This window comes from Juglans microcarpa x Juglans regia, chromosome 3S (assembly GCF_004785595.1).
Source record: "Juglans microcarpa x Juglans regia isolate MS1-56 chromosome 3S, Jm3101_v1.0, whole genome shotgun sequence".
NCBI lineage: Eukaryota > Viridiplantae > Streptophyta > Magnoliopsida > Fagales > Juglandaceae > Juglans > Juglans microcarpa x Juglans regia.
In genome coordinates this window covers 13,206,048-13,219,516 of record NC_054599.1, presented here as the reverse complement: position 1 = coordinate 13,219,516, position 13,469 = coordinate 13,206,048, and the positions used below count along the sequence as shown (strand labels likewise).

At 38.1% G+C, this 13,469-nt stretch overlaps 1 protein-coding gene across 1 annotated transcript in view; it reads left to right on the top strand.

Moving 5' to 3' along the window:
- Window positions 1-6,539, top strand: part of LOC121257567 — a 32,944-nt gene extending 26,405 nt beyond the window's left edge. The window contains exons 20-24 of the mRNA XM_041158619.1: window positions 1,775-1,959; window positions 2,279-2,417; window positions 2,495-2,554; window positions 4,541-4,612; window positions 6,130-6,539. Coding sequence (XP_041014553.1) covers window positions 1,775-1,959; window positions 2,279-2,417; window positions 2,495-2,554; window positions 4,541-4,612; window positions 6,130-6,243 — 570 coding nt within the window. The 3' untranslated portion in view covers window positions 6,244-6,539. The remainder of the gene's footprint in view (window positions 1-1,774; window positions 1,960-2,278; window positions 2,418-2,494; window positions 2,555-4,540; window positions 4,613-6,129) is intronic.
- The last annotated feature ends 6,930 nt before the right edge of the window (window positions 6,540-13,469 follow it).

The following is a 13,469-nucleotide window of genomic DNA, read 5'->3' as shown; positions in this document are numbered from 1 at the left end:
CATCTTCTAAGCATATAAAAAAGAAAGTCCCAACAGCCTTTTCCATGTCTAGCTTGCAAAGGACCCCCGAGATGCCTTCTCTTAACCGGCTGTCCAAACACTCGTTCGCTATCAAAACTGAATCCAAGATTTGCCAGCCCCGAACGAAAGCATTTTGAGGTTTGGAAATGAGTTTGTCCATCACCAAGCTCATACGATTAGCTAACACCTTTGATATGATTTTATAGATCGGGCCACCAAACTAATAGGTTGGAAATCTTTCAATTCATAGGCACCAACCATCTTCGGGATAAGAGTAATGAAAGTGGCATTTAATAACTTCTCAAACTTAAGACTAGAATGAAAAGCATGGAAAATCTACATCACTTCCTCCTTCACTATATCACAACACTCTTGGAAGAAAGCCATAGAAAAATCATCGGGGCCCGGGGCTTTATCTTTGCACATACCTCTCACCAATAGATGCACCTCCTCTTCATCAAACAGCCTCTCCAACCAACTTGCTAAATCCGAATCTAGCTGGTCAAAACTTAAACCATAAAGTTTGGGGCACCATTCTACTTTTTTAGCAAGGAGATCTTCATAATACTGCACTATATGATCTTAGATCTCTTCGGGAGAATGTAACACATTTGGGCTGGAATGGAGGACTTCAATTGCATTGTTGCACCTATGTGAATTAACCACCTTGTGAAAGAACTTAGTGCATTTATCTCCCTCCTTCAACCAAAGTGCCCTTGATTTTTTCCTCCAAGATATTTCTTCCATAAACAAAACTTTCTCAATTTCGGTCACCGCCACATTCATCCTTAACAAAGAGTCCTCATTAACTTCCCCTTCCTCCAATGCATGCAACTCCTCCCAAAGAATATTTTTCTGCACTTCCGTGTGTCTAAATACCTTCTTTAAATCGGACTTAAGGGCTTTAAGTTTGCCCGACACTATGAAGCTAGGGGTACCATCAAAAGAATAATCATCCCATCAAGCCCTTAACTTCTCCACAAATCCTTCAACTTCCTGCCACATATTCTCAAATTTGAAAGAACGCCTACCCCCATGAATACCACCACAATTTAGCAAAATTGGGAAATGATCTGAACATACACGTGGCAGCCTTTTCTGACATAGATCTGGAAAGTGCGTCTCCCAAGAAGAAGAGACTAGAAATCTATCCAACCTTGACCACCCTCGACTGTTGGACCAAGTATAGGCCCCCTTTACCAAAGGAGGATCCACTAGATTCAAATTAAATATCAGCTCTGAAAAGTCTTCCATTGCTCCTGTCGACGTAGATGCCCATGCCCTCGACAGTTGTCCAAATTAATTTCTTTTTCAAAAAGTGTCGAGTCAGCTTTTTACCCATCAGAGTGCAGCTTAGTGGTAAAAGGGCTGACCTGGGATAAGCTATAGACTCAGAATCCGATGCTCTATACCGCACTAGAGTTTCCTGGATTATTTGATACACAATTTTAGCTGGTGGGATCGTGTGTCCGAGGTTTTTTAGCTAGAGGTAGGCTCAAAGGACGTTGTTGTGGGGGGTTTGACATCATAAGGAGAAAAATGAGTCAGTTTTGGTGAGGTTCTATCATCTATGATTTCAAGTTTTTTTTTTTTTGTTTTGTCACAGAAAGTAAAAGAATATATATATATTTTTTTTGTCTTGGTGATACATAATTGTCATAATCACACAAAGTTGGCTCCTTATAATTGTTATAGCTTGTCTTTGCTCATCTCTGCAATTTTCTTTGTTTATATATTTGGTTTTGTGCTGTAGGTTGACAGTCTGCTTGGTGCTCGTGGTGGTGCATTTGAGCATGAGGCAACTAGAAGAATGAGAAACGAGTTCATGGCAGCTTGGGATGGATTGAGGTCCAAAGACAGCCAAAGAATCCTCATTCTAGGCGCCACAAATCGACCTTTTGATCTTGATGATGCCGTAATTCGTCGCCTACCGAGAAGGTAAATTGCTTTGTAAGAATGTTTATTGGGATTGAAGGACTATTATAGGCTGGTGTTTGTTTTTCATTTATTGGCCAAAACCTTCCTACACTCTGCATCTGACTACATGCTTTATTTGCTGATATATTAGTGCCAAAGACCCTGGTGTTAGTGAAAATTATGGGTTTCGTTCCTGTATGCTTCCTGCATTCTTGGATTATGCCTACTCTTCTAGTAGTATGAATAAAATCTATTACTTGAAAGTAAAAGTTTATATTAATCTGCACCAAAACAGAATCAACATTGTTTTCTAGTTGATTAATATTTCTGTGCCATGTAGGATATACGTGGACTTACCAGATGCTAAAAATCGGTTGAAGATTTTGAGAATATTTCTTTCACAAGAGCATCTAGAACCTGAATTTCAGTTTGACAAACTTGCCTATGCAACTGAGGGATACTCTGGTAGCGATTTGAAGGTAATGCACAGATGTTAAATTTCTTTTAGATTCAAAAAAATGGATGTCTCATACCCTTTTTTTTTTTTTTGGCTCAGAATCTGTGTATTGCTGCAGCATATAGACCTGTTCAAGAACTTTTGGAGGAAGAAAAAGAGGTACGGTGCCTTTTGGATAGATTAATACCTATATAATCTGGAGTTAGTTTTTAGGGTCAAATTCTAAAAGGGTCACTATAGTTTGCCTTTTGGATAGATTAATACCTATACACTAATTTTAAACCTTTTAACTCGTGGTTTTAATTTTGATAAAATCTGTCTTTCCGTCAACATTCTCTTAATTAACCTTTTAAAGTGCTGATGTGGCATGTCACATTACACGCCATCTATCATGAAAAATAAAAGTATAAAATATAAGAAACAAAAATACTTAAAAATAAAGAAAAAACATAAAAGTTAAAATAAAAACTAATACAAAATTAAAAACAATTTAAACCAAAAAAAATTCTAAAACAATCAAGACTATATGCCAAAGAGAACTGGGGGCCACCACTCCCAGATCTGCAAGTGGGTGGCTGCTAGGGGTGGGCAGTGGGTCACCCAGATCTGCCCGTCCCTTTGGGCAACAGGCCGGCGGATTTGGATTTTGTAAATAAGTATGAGAAAGTGAGCCGACGGCAGCTAAAACCCACCTGCACGCTATATGTTAAGTATATAAGAAATAAAAACCCTACATTTTACCCTCATTTTCTCTTTAGTGGACACTTGTCCTCTCTCTCTCTCTCTCCTCATTTTTCAGCGTCTACCTCCTTCGTTTCTTCCTCTCTTCAGTGTACTCACCAGTCACCATTCCTCATGCCTGTGAGTCTCTATTAGGTCTCTTGAGGAGCACATACAGGGCACAGATTTGAACTTAGGTTTGGTTGGATTGTGTTAAAAAATTGGTTTGGTTGAAGGCCCCTGGACAGATGGGGTATGCAAACCACCTGCCTATCTAGTAATTTTGAGGTAAAGATGAGGGCAGGGATGCACAAGTATAAAAATAGCCACCCCGCCTAGGCAGGGAAGGGGAGGGCTGGGGAGACGGGCAGGTAGCACCCCTATTGGTCGCAACCACCCCCAAGAGAGATTTGGGGTGGCCGCATTGCCACCCTACTGAGGATGGCCACCAGTTCTCTGACCAATTTTGAGTTTTAATTTTTTAATTTAAATTGTTTTTAATTTTTTATTTGATTTTGTTTTAAATTTTAATTTAATATAGGTTTTTTTTTAGATTTTTCTTCTATTTTTATTTTGTTTTTCATGACATGGGGCATGTGATGTGGCATGCCGCCTCAACACTTTTAATAGTCAGTTAACAGAACTTTAACCCTTAGGGTTGGCTTAAGTGGTAAAGGCCTTGGGCTTGGGGGTATGCTCTCCCTAGGTCCAAGGTTCAAATCCCTTTCGGTGCGAACAATCTCTAGGGACCATCGGATTGGGGGATCTTTCCTTTGAATTACCCAAGGTATACTTGCAGGAAAATTATTGCCAGAGGGCCTGTGCAGCCCTGCCCCCGGGATTAGTCGGGACGCTGTTCCCGGACACCTAGTGCCAATAAAAAAAAATAAAAATTAAGAGAATGTTTACTGAATGATTGATTTGATCAAAAGCGAAATTACAGGAAGTTAGAAGTTCAAAACTAGAGTATAGGGATCAATATATTTGAAAGGCAAACCACAAGGACTATTTTAGTAATTCGTGTTTAAGATTCAACCTAAGTATGTGTGGGACAAGTCACACCTCAACACTGTATGCTAGGATGAATCTTGCAAATTAGGAATGCATCAACAAAATGTCTGTTGGAGAGAGAACAAAACTTATTTTAAAATTTTCTGAATACAGACAATCAAATTCGTGAATAGAGAAACCTGTAAAATTTTCTGAAAAATCATTATCTGGCTCCAATAAGCCTCCACTGAGGATGGGTTCTCTAGCATATGTTCATGCTCTAATTAAACTGCTTTCCTTTTATTTTGCCATTCCTAGTAAACTTGTATATGCAGGTCTTAACCTTATTGTTTAATCATTCAACTTCTGATATTTTTAAAATCTTAAATAATTTCCTTTTATCTGCTTTTTGCATTCGTTTTAATTATTTTACAGGGAGACAAAAGTGGTGTAGGTCCAGTCTTAAGGCCACTTAGTTTGGATGATTTTATCCAGTCAAAGACGAAGGTTGGAAATTTAAAATTTAGAAGTTGACGTTATTTATTTATTTTTTATTATATTGATAAGTTGTCGGCTTTATTGCATAAGATTATTTATTCATCATGGTAACCTATCGAAAAGTTTATTCATCATGGCATGCGTTTTGCTCTTACATTTCAAAGTGCATGCAAGTTTTCCTATCAAAGAAAAGGAAATTATGAAGTTCACATTTATGTATATGAAGTTGGAAAAGATTTACAATAACATGGATATCAAATCATTGAGTTTCTGAAATGGCTGGTTAGGAATTGGAGGTACTTATTGAGGCAAATACGAAAGCAGGTACTAAGAGGTTACACTCTCAAAGTGGGGTGCGATTATTTTCTTCTTTGGCAGGTCAATAGTTCTGGACCAGATGGAATGCTTCAAGATAATTCAGCCATAAACGATAATATAGAAATGCAATGTAAATGATTTAAGACTAACAGCCATTCGGTAACCTTTCAATAAGCTTCTTCAGCTTTAATTGGGTTAACTAGCGGAAAAAGTATTTTCCCCATCATCATCTTCATATACGCTGCAGCACTCACAGCCTTTTTCAAAGCTGCAATGAGTACCTTTTGCACGCTTTGGAACTTGGTCCTCTAGTTTACCTTTAGATGATCTTGTTGCCCCTTCCCTTCTGAGTAGAAGTTTCACAACTACGGCCTACTTGAGGGTTCTCTAATTATCACAATTGATCAAACTGTTACCTGGCTCCTTCCAAAAGGAAGCTGATCTCTGGGTTATGTGATGGAAGATGAGTCCCAACCACTGTTATGTGCAAGTCAACTAAAAAAGTGCAGGCCATCTTTTCATTGCTTTTGTTCTATGGTCCTGTTATAGTTTGAAATTTCTGCTGATTGTGAACAGGATTGAGAATAGTTTAAGCTAGTTGGTAGTGTATGGATGAAAAGTTCTATGCTTTTATGAAGAAATCTGAGAAAAATAACATATTCTCGGACATTAGGACTGCCTCTACCATGATCTCATTATGATTCTGCCATCTTGCTTGTGGGTTCTGAAGGACTTTTTTTAAGCTCTGAAGGCAGTCACTTTATCCTACGAACATTCCAAAAGTGTGGATCACATTGTGTCAAAAATGTATATGGTGGCTGTTGAGGCAAAAGCTGTCTTATTGTGTCTATTTTTTTTTTCTTGGGCTCATATTGCTTATATTACTCAATCAAACACCCTTCTTTGTATGCTCTTTTTGAGTGGATATTTTCTTGTAGTTAGATCGGCACTGCAAGTAAATTCTCTTTGTTTGGGAACTTTACTTTCTGTTTGCTGTGTTTAGGATTAAGAAGTGTTATTGTTTGTTTTTTCTTGTTTCTTTTTGGCCATGAATATTCCAAAAACTAACCGAGCCTTTCAGATGGAATATCCCACCAATTTCTTTTCCTCATTTTTATTTGAGTTCATCTGTATGATTTATTTCAGCATGAATATGTTTTCTGTAGAAGGCATTAACATAACGGGATGTCTCATTGTGCTGTATATAGGTTGGGCCATCGGTTGCCTATGATGCTGCAAGCATGAATGAGCTGAGGAAATGGAATGAGCAGTATGGGGAAGGCGGAAGTAGGCGGAAATCACCATTTGGTTTCGGAGAGTAATTTTAGAGATTTACCATTAATTTATTCTTGGGAAATTTGGAAAAGGGCACCTAATTGTGGTGTAAATGTATGCCTAAGAGGAAATCTCACGTTTTCGTCTTTTTGAGTAGACGAGGGAGAAGGCTTTGCCTTGTAATGTAATGTAATGTAGTAAAGCTGCCATATTGATTTTTTTTTTTTCTTTCCCGAAATATTTCGGTTCCAGTTGTGCCCTGTAAAATATTGCAAACCTTGGGCATTTTTTTTTTCAGTTATTTTACAAAAAGCTAATTAACAATTTTGAAGTTTACCCCGTATTTGTTTGGTGTAATTACCGGTTTGGTTTGGATTCAGAGATAAGAGTTGATTTAGAGATAAAAGTTGATTTTAAAAGTTTCGAACAAACATCCATGGTTAATGTTCAAATTTTAAATTAGTCCCTCTATTAGGACTTAAAAATAAAAACACTTAAGGCTTGTGTGGGAATATATACTCATTTTATTTGAAAATTTCTCGAAGTTTCCTTTTCAAACGTCACCGAAACAAAAATACATTTCAATTTCAAATTTTGCAACATTTTCATATAATCATTACTATTTTCCTATACTAACAAACAAAACCATTCTATATTTTCAAATTTTAAAATAAAAATAATATTAGAAAATAATATTTTAATTTTATGATTTTTTTTATTCAATTTTTTCTATCTTATTTCTTTAAACCTAGATAAACATTTTAACTTGAACTATTTTACTACCATTCATAAATTATTTCATTACTATTTACAAGCTAATTGGTTATTATTAATAGATTTTTTTTTATCTCATTTCCCAAACATCTACTTAAAAAACTTAGAAAACATTGAAAACAACTTTTAACACTTGAGATTAAAATAAGTTTCTTATAAGTTTTAGAAAATCAACAAAACAAGTAGAGAAAAAGACAAAAATTAGTAAACATTTAACATTAAAAAACATAAGGTTAACAAAAAATTTAAAACTAAATTTTAAGTAACAACTTAGTTTTCTAGAATACACATAAACAATAAAAAGGAATTATGAAAATTGTTAAAAGATATTAACAAAAAATAAACGAAATTGAAGAAAAAAAGTAAGATTGCCGGCTACAAAAGTAGATGCAATTTCGAACCCAAACCCAACAAAACAAACTCATTAGTGGACTGCGAATACCTACTCCAATTCGAAGGACATGGAATGGAGTAGGAGCTAGGCCATTCTTGGAATCAAGTTCGAAGTTCAAATTCAAAGTTGAATCCAATGGCAAAGGATTATGACCGTCGTCTAGAAAAGAATGTTTCTACTTTTAGTAGGAAATGTGAAAAGTTATGAGTCTGGAGTTGGGGGATCTAAATAAATCTAGTCCCGCAAAGGTAGAGGATGCGAAGAAGTTATGATAAATAAAGAAATACACATGCATATATGGAGAAGAATGACCTCCAAAACTTTTGAGGAGTCGAACTCACAATAAAATGAAATGCAAGTAATGCTATTAATCATCTTTTTTTTTTTTTTTTGAAACAGAAACTCATTCTGTTTTACCTCATAATTGGAACCTTACAGATCTTATCATGCAATACAAAGGAGTAAATGCCTGAAGGCCCCCCTTCCATCCAAACAACCTCATCTACTACATTTAAACCCATTTTTGCTAAAGTATGAGCAACTCTATTGCTATCTCTATTCGTATACTGGATTGACCAATTCACTCTATTGTATAAAATCAGCTTTATGTCTTCAGTTAGCTGTCCATGCCACTCCTAGCAGCAACTCTTCCCATTTACAGCAAGAATAATTCCCATAGCATCACCTTCGAAGATGACCTTAGTCCAAATCCAACTCAGCGCATAGCTTTAAGGCTCTCCATAGAGCTTGTAACTATGCAACAGCTGGAGTGTACAAACCTGCATCAGAACTGCAAAGAGACAACAATACCTCCCCATCTTCATCCCTCACCACAATCCCTAACCCCTTCTTTTCTTCTCAGAATCCAAGCTAGCATCCCAATTCGCCTTCACAAAACCCCCCTCTGGTTTCCTCCACTTTACATCTTTCTTCTACATTTCCTCTCCTCTTATACCCCCATCTGGCTCTTCTCTTGCATTCGCAAACACTTTTAGAGTTTCTTGAGCTTGTAGGAATAACTCAGAAGGCCCCTTAAATTTAGCTTCAAAGACAAAAGCATTTCTCCTCCACCACATATTCCTCATCACAGTTGCCACTAAGTCTAGTTCTTGCCTTGTTAATTTTTTTATTAGCAACAACCACAGGTCCATAAAATTTCTCTCCATTCGATGCCATTTTTGAACTAGGCTCTTTTTGTCTGCCCAAACATCAGCTGCTGCAATACAACTCCACAATGGCACACAGACTCATAGTCCCTTCCACACATAGGACATAAAGGGTTCTCCATTACTTTTCGCCTGTTTAGATTCAACCTGGTAGGTAAGCTATTCACAAATGCTTTCCATATGAACATTTTCACTACTTCAGGAGTGTTAAGCTTCCAAATTTTATTCCAAACCTCTTTCTCCAATTTAGATTCTAAAGAGCTCCCTTTCTTTCTGCCTCTTCTGGACCTTTCTAAGTGGTAACCACTTTTTACACTATATAAACCATCCTTTGTAATGGCCCAAATTCTCTTGTCAGGTGCATTAGCTTGACACACAGGTATACCACAAACAATATCAGCTTCCTCTTGTAAGAGAGTGTCGTGTACCAGCCTGGAATTCCACCTTCCATTAAGTAAGAGATCTTTTACTTTTGCCTCTGCACCCAAGTTCTTTCAAGGTAATTGAATAGAAAATTGAGTGGGTCTTGGTATCCACTTATCCTCCTATATCTTCACCTGCTCTCCATTCCCCACCCTCCAAACCAATCCCTCCTTCAGTAAACCAAGAGATCCCCATAGACTCCTCCATATTTTTGAAGGCCCACACCCTAATTTAGCTTTCAGCAGGTCAGTATGTCTAAAATACTTATCTTTTCGTACCCTAGCAGCAATTGAGTATGGCATACTCAATACTCTCCAGCATTGCTTTACAAGTAGGGCAGTATTAAAGCTTTGAAGCTCTCTAAAACCCAATCCCCCACTGATTTTGTAATCCCCATCTTAGCCTAGCTCTTCCATTGGATTCTTCCTTCATTTTGCTAGAAGCCCTACCAAAATTTAGCCATTAGAGCAGCTATTCCTTTACACAATTTCATAGGGAGTTTAAAAACATTCATGTGATAAGTTGGGACGGATTGCACCACTACCTTCAGAAATACTTCTTTTCCAGAAGGTGAAAGGAAATGGTTTTTCCAATTGCTTAGTTTGCTCCACACCCTATCCTTTATACCTCTGAATGTATTATATTGAGATTTTCCACCATCAAAGGCTAACCCAAATATTTCTCACAACTATTTTGGATCCCTACTCCCACATCAAGCGTAATCCGTCTCCTTATATCATCCTTAATATTTGAGCTGAAAAATAAAGATGTTTTCTGCCTACTTAAACATTGTCCAGAAGCTTTCTTATAGATCTCAAGCAACTCTTTTATCTTCAACCATTCCTGCCAAGAGGCTTGCCCAAACACCAAATAGTCATCTACAAAGAGCAGATTTGTTACCTGTATCCCACCTCTGGCTACTGAAACTCCTCTTAATTCCCCCTTGCTTTCAACTTGGTTTATATGGGTACTCAATCCCTCCGCACACAAAAGAAAAGGTAGGGAGATAAGGGGTCTCCTTGCCTTAACCTTCGAGTTGGAACAAAGGGATTGCTACGTTTTCCATTCACCACTATGGCATAGGAAACTAATTGTACACAATGCATGATAAGACCCACCCATCTCTCACCAAATCTCATTTTAACCATTACTGCCCTTAAGAATCCCCACTCAACTTTATCATATGCTTTTGAAGTATCGAGTTTTAAGGCCATACTCCCCTTATCTCCCCTTTTCTTCAACTTCATGGAGTGGAGGATCTCATAAGCTGCAATTATGTTATCTGTAAGCAGCCTCCCAGGTATAAATGCACTCTGATTCAAAGATATCACATGATTAAGCACTCCCTTGAGTCTATTGGCTAGTGCCTTTGCAATGATTTTATACAAAATATTGCAAAGACTAATAGGCTTGAAGTCCCTAACATATTTCTTAGCTCCTTTATATTAGGAATCAAAACCATGAGTATGGTTCAATGACAGCTGGTTTCCATCCCCTTTAAAAAAACCGAACACAATCTCTATCACCTCCTCCCTTACTACCTTCCAATAGGTTTGATAAAATGAAGCCCCAAATCCTTCTGGACCGGGGATTTCAAGGGCCCAATTTGCTGCACAACTACTTCCACTTATTCTCTAGTAAATTCTCTTTGCAAACCTTCATTCATCTCAGCTGCAATACAACTCTTCATTGCACACAAACAAGATTCAATGGCCTCACTCGATGGAGATGTTGATTGGTATACTTGTTGATAGTGATTATAAAAGGCCCCTTCAATTTCCTCCTGCTCCTCCCATAGCCTACCATTATTAGTATCCACCACCTGTTTGATCTGATTTCTCTTCCTTCTCTGAAAGGCACAAGCATGAAAAAACTTGGTTTTTTTATCACCAAGTTTATACCAATTTTTTTTTTGGCCATTTGTCTCCATTTCAAATCCTCTTGAGCTAATAAAGTCCCCATCTGTTTTTGGAGCCCTTAATCATCTCAACATTGCCTGGCCCCTCCTTACCTTGCAAAAGCTTTATTTCCTCAGATAATCTTTCTATTTCCTTCCCTCTATCATTTTCCTTGTCTCTGGCCCACTCTTTTAATTTCTCAGTGCATTTTGTTAGAAGGCCTTGCACCTTACTCATGGGATCACAATTAGAACCCTGTGTAATCCATCCCCTCCTCACCACCTCCTCACACTCCTCATCACCCATGAAGCTTCAAAAAATAATCTTCTCTCCCTCCTTCCAGCCACAAAAGGTGTTTCCCTTACCTCAAGCAAATGGGTTTGTAATCAGAGCAGATAGCAGTTAAGTTCTTCACCTTCACCCTTTTAAACATATCCCTCCATTCATGATTGGCTACAAATCTATCTAATCTTTCCTTAGTGAAGGTGTGGTCCCCATGCTTATTACTCCATGTAAAAGGGCAGCCTACATACCCTAAATCAGTGAGTTTTTTTTTTTTTTTAACACCTCTTTGAATTGTCACATTCCTTTTTCATCTCTCAGTTTACCCCCTCTTTTCTCCTCTTGTATTTAATATCTCATTAAAGGTCCCTCCAATACACCATGCCTCATCTTTCTTAGGCTCCAAAGAAGCTAATAACTCTCATGACATCTTCGTCTTCGAGGCGTCAGAATGCCCATAGAAACCAGTGAAGTTCCAGTTATTTTTACCTCATTCACCCCTAATTATACTGCTTATATGCCATTAAGAATAGTGTACTATTTCCAGATTAATGCCTCTGCCCCAAAATAATGCTAATCCACCTCTTTTCCCAACAGACTCCACTACTAGACATCCCTCCATCTCCAACCTTCTTTTTAAAACCTCCACCCTCCCTGCCTTAATCATTACTCCATCAGAAACACAATACTGGGCTTATTTACCTTTACAAGACTGCAAAGATCATGAACTGTCCGAGGGTTGCCCAACCCTCGACAGTTCCAACTTAGGCAATTCTTAATAATTGGCGGGACTGACTAGCAGCCTCTGCCATAATTTCAATGTGAACCAATTCCATACTTTCTACCCTCTTCATCTTTTTTTACTCCCCTTATTGAGGTCACTACCCTCTCTTCCTTCATACATTCTTTTTTAGAGGATTGGTCTATGGACACCTCTAGCCCCATCCCCTCTAGCTCTCCTTTTCCAACTCCTTCTCCTTCCTTTCCCCCTTACCACATGCCCTCCTTCATTTCCTTTTGTTTCTTGTACCAACAAAATTTCCTCAGTAGATCCCTCATAGCTTAGTAGGTTGTCTCTAGCTATTGGGGTATAAACAACATCATGTGAATCAATTCCCCTAGTTCCCCTTATTCTTTCCTCCCTCCCCAAGTTATGACTCCACTCTCTACCCTCATCTAACACCATCTCCATCTCACTTTGAATTTTCTCAAGCCCAACAGCTTGTGCCCCCTCACTCTCCTCACTATTTTCAGGAATCAAACTCTCCTCTTTCTCCTCCTCCACCTCTCCTCTCACCTTCTCTATTCGACCCCTCCCCATCATTTTTGCTCTTAACCAAGGTCCATATTGACCTGACCCCCTTTATCGTTCAAACACCCCTTTGTCCCATGCACAATACATCCACATTTCAGACAGATCCTCGGTAACTTTTCATATTGAAAAGGGATCCACATCTTCTTCTCCTGTAGATTAATTGTTCTCCCTCTTCCTAAACTCCTTTTGATATCCAATACTACCTTCATCTCAGATAGTTCCCCCATGCTACATCCCCCTCTTGAACTTCCACCTCTGTTACTCTCCCCATGGACTCCCCCAACTTCTCACCCATTATACGATTCATACAATCCAACAGTAGGTTGAACATTTGAATCCTGAAACTCTTTTTAAAGAAATCCATCGAAAGGATTTGAGATTTCCTTTGATATGGCATTAACACAAACAGATGGTTGTTAAACAGCCACGGACACCCCCTCAACACCTTCGACTTATCTCTCCGATTTGCAAAGCTAATAACAAAACAATTGTTGCCCAGCTCTCGAAAGGTCGAAGGTGTACATACCTTCCATATCTTCTCCATGGTGTTTCTGATGACCTCTTTTCCTATTTTACGTTTTGCAAAGACCTTTCCCAGCAGGCTCTTCTCCCCCAAATTCTTTTGTTCTTCATTATCACTCAAAGAAATTTCTATGGGCTCATACTCCTCATCGACCAGCTTCAACTTCTCCCAAATGTCCTCCAACCCGTCCATAACTCCACCCTCTGGGTACCTTAGTAAACAGAAACTCTCACAGTTTCCCCACCAGAGTGAAGAAAATTGACCTCCACCACCTAGGGCAATTAAACGGTTAAAGGAGCCTCAATAAGGCTTTTAATGCTATTAATCATCTATTTTACCACCATTCTTACATCATCCCATGATATGATATTAAAATGATTGGAAACTATTTCTTATGTTTTATTTGTTGGCCTATAATTGAATATCACATAAAAGAATGTTGAAGTGATGATGATAAAGAGATTGTCTTCTTTATAGGATAAAGAGTAATGTTACTCA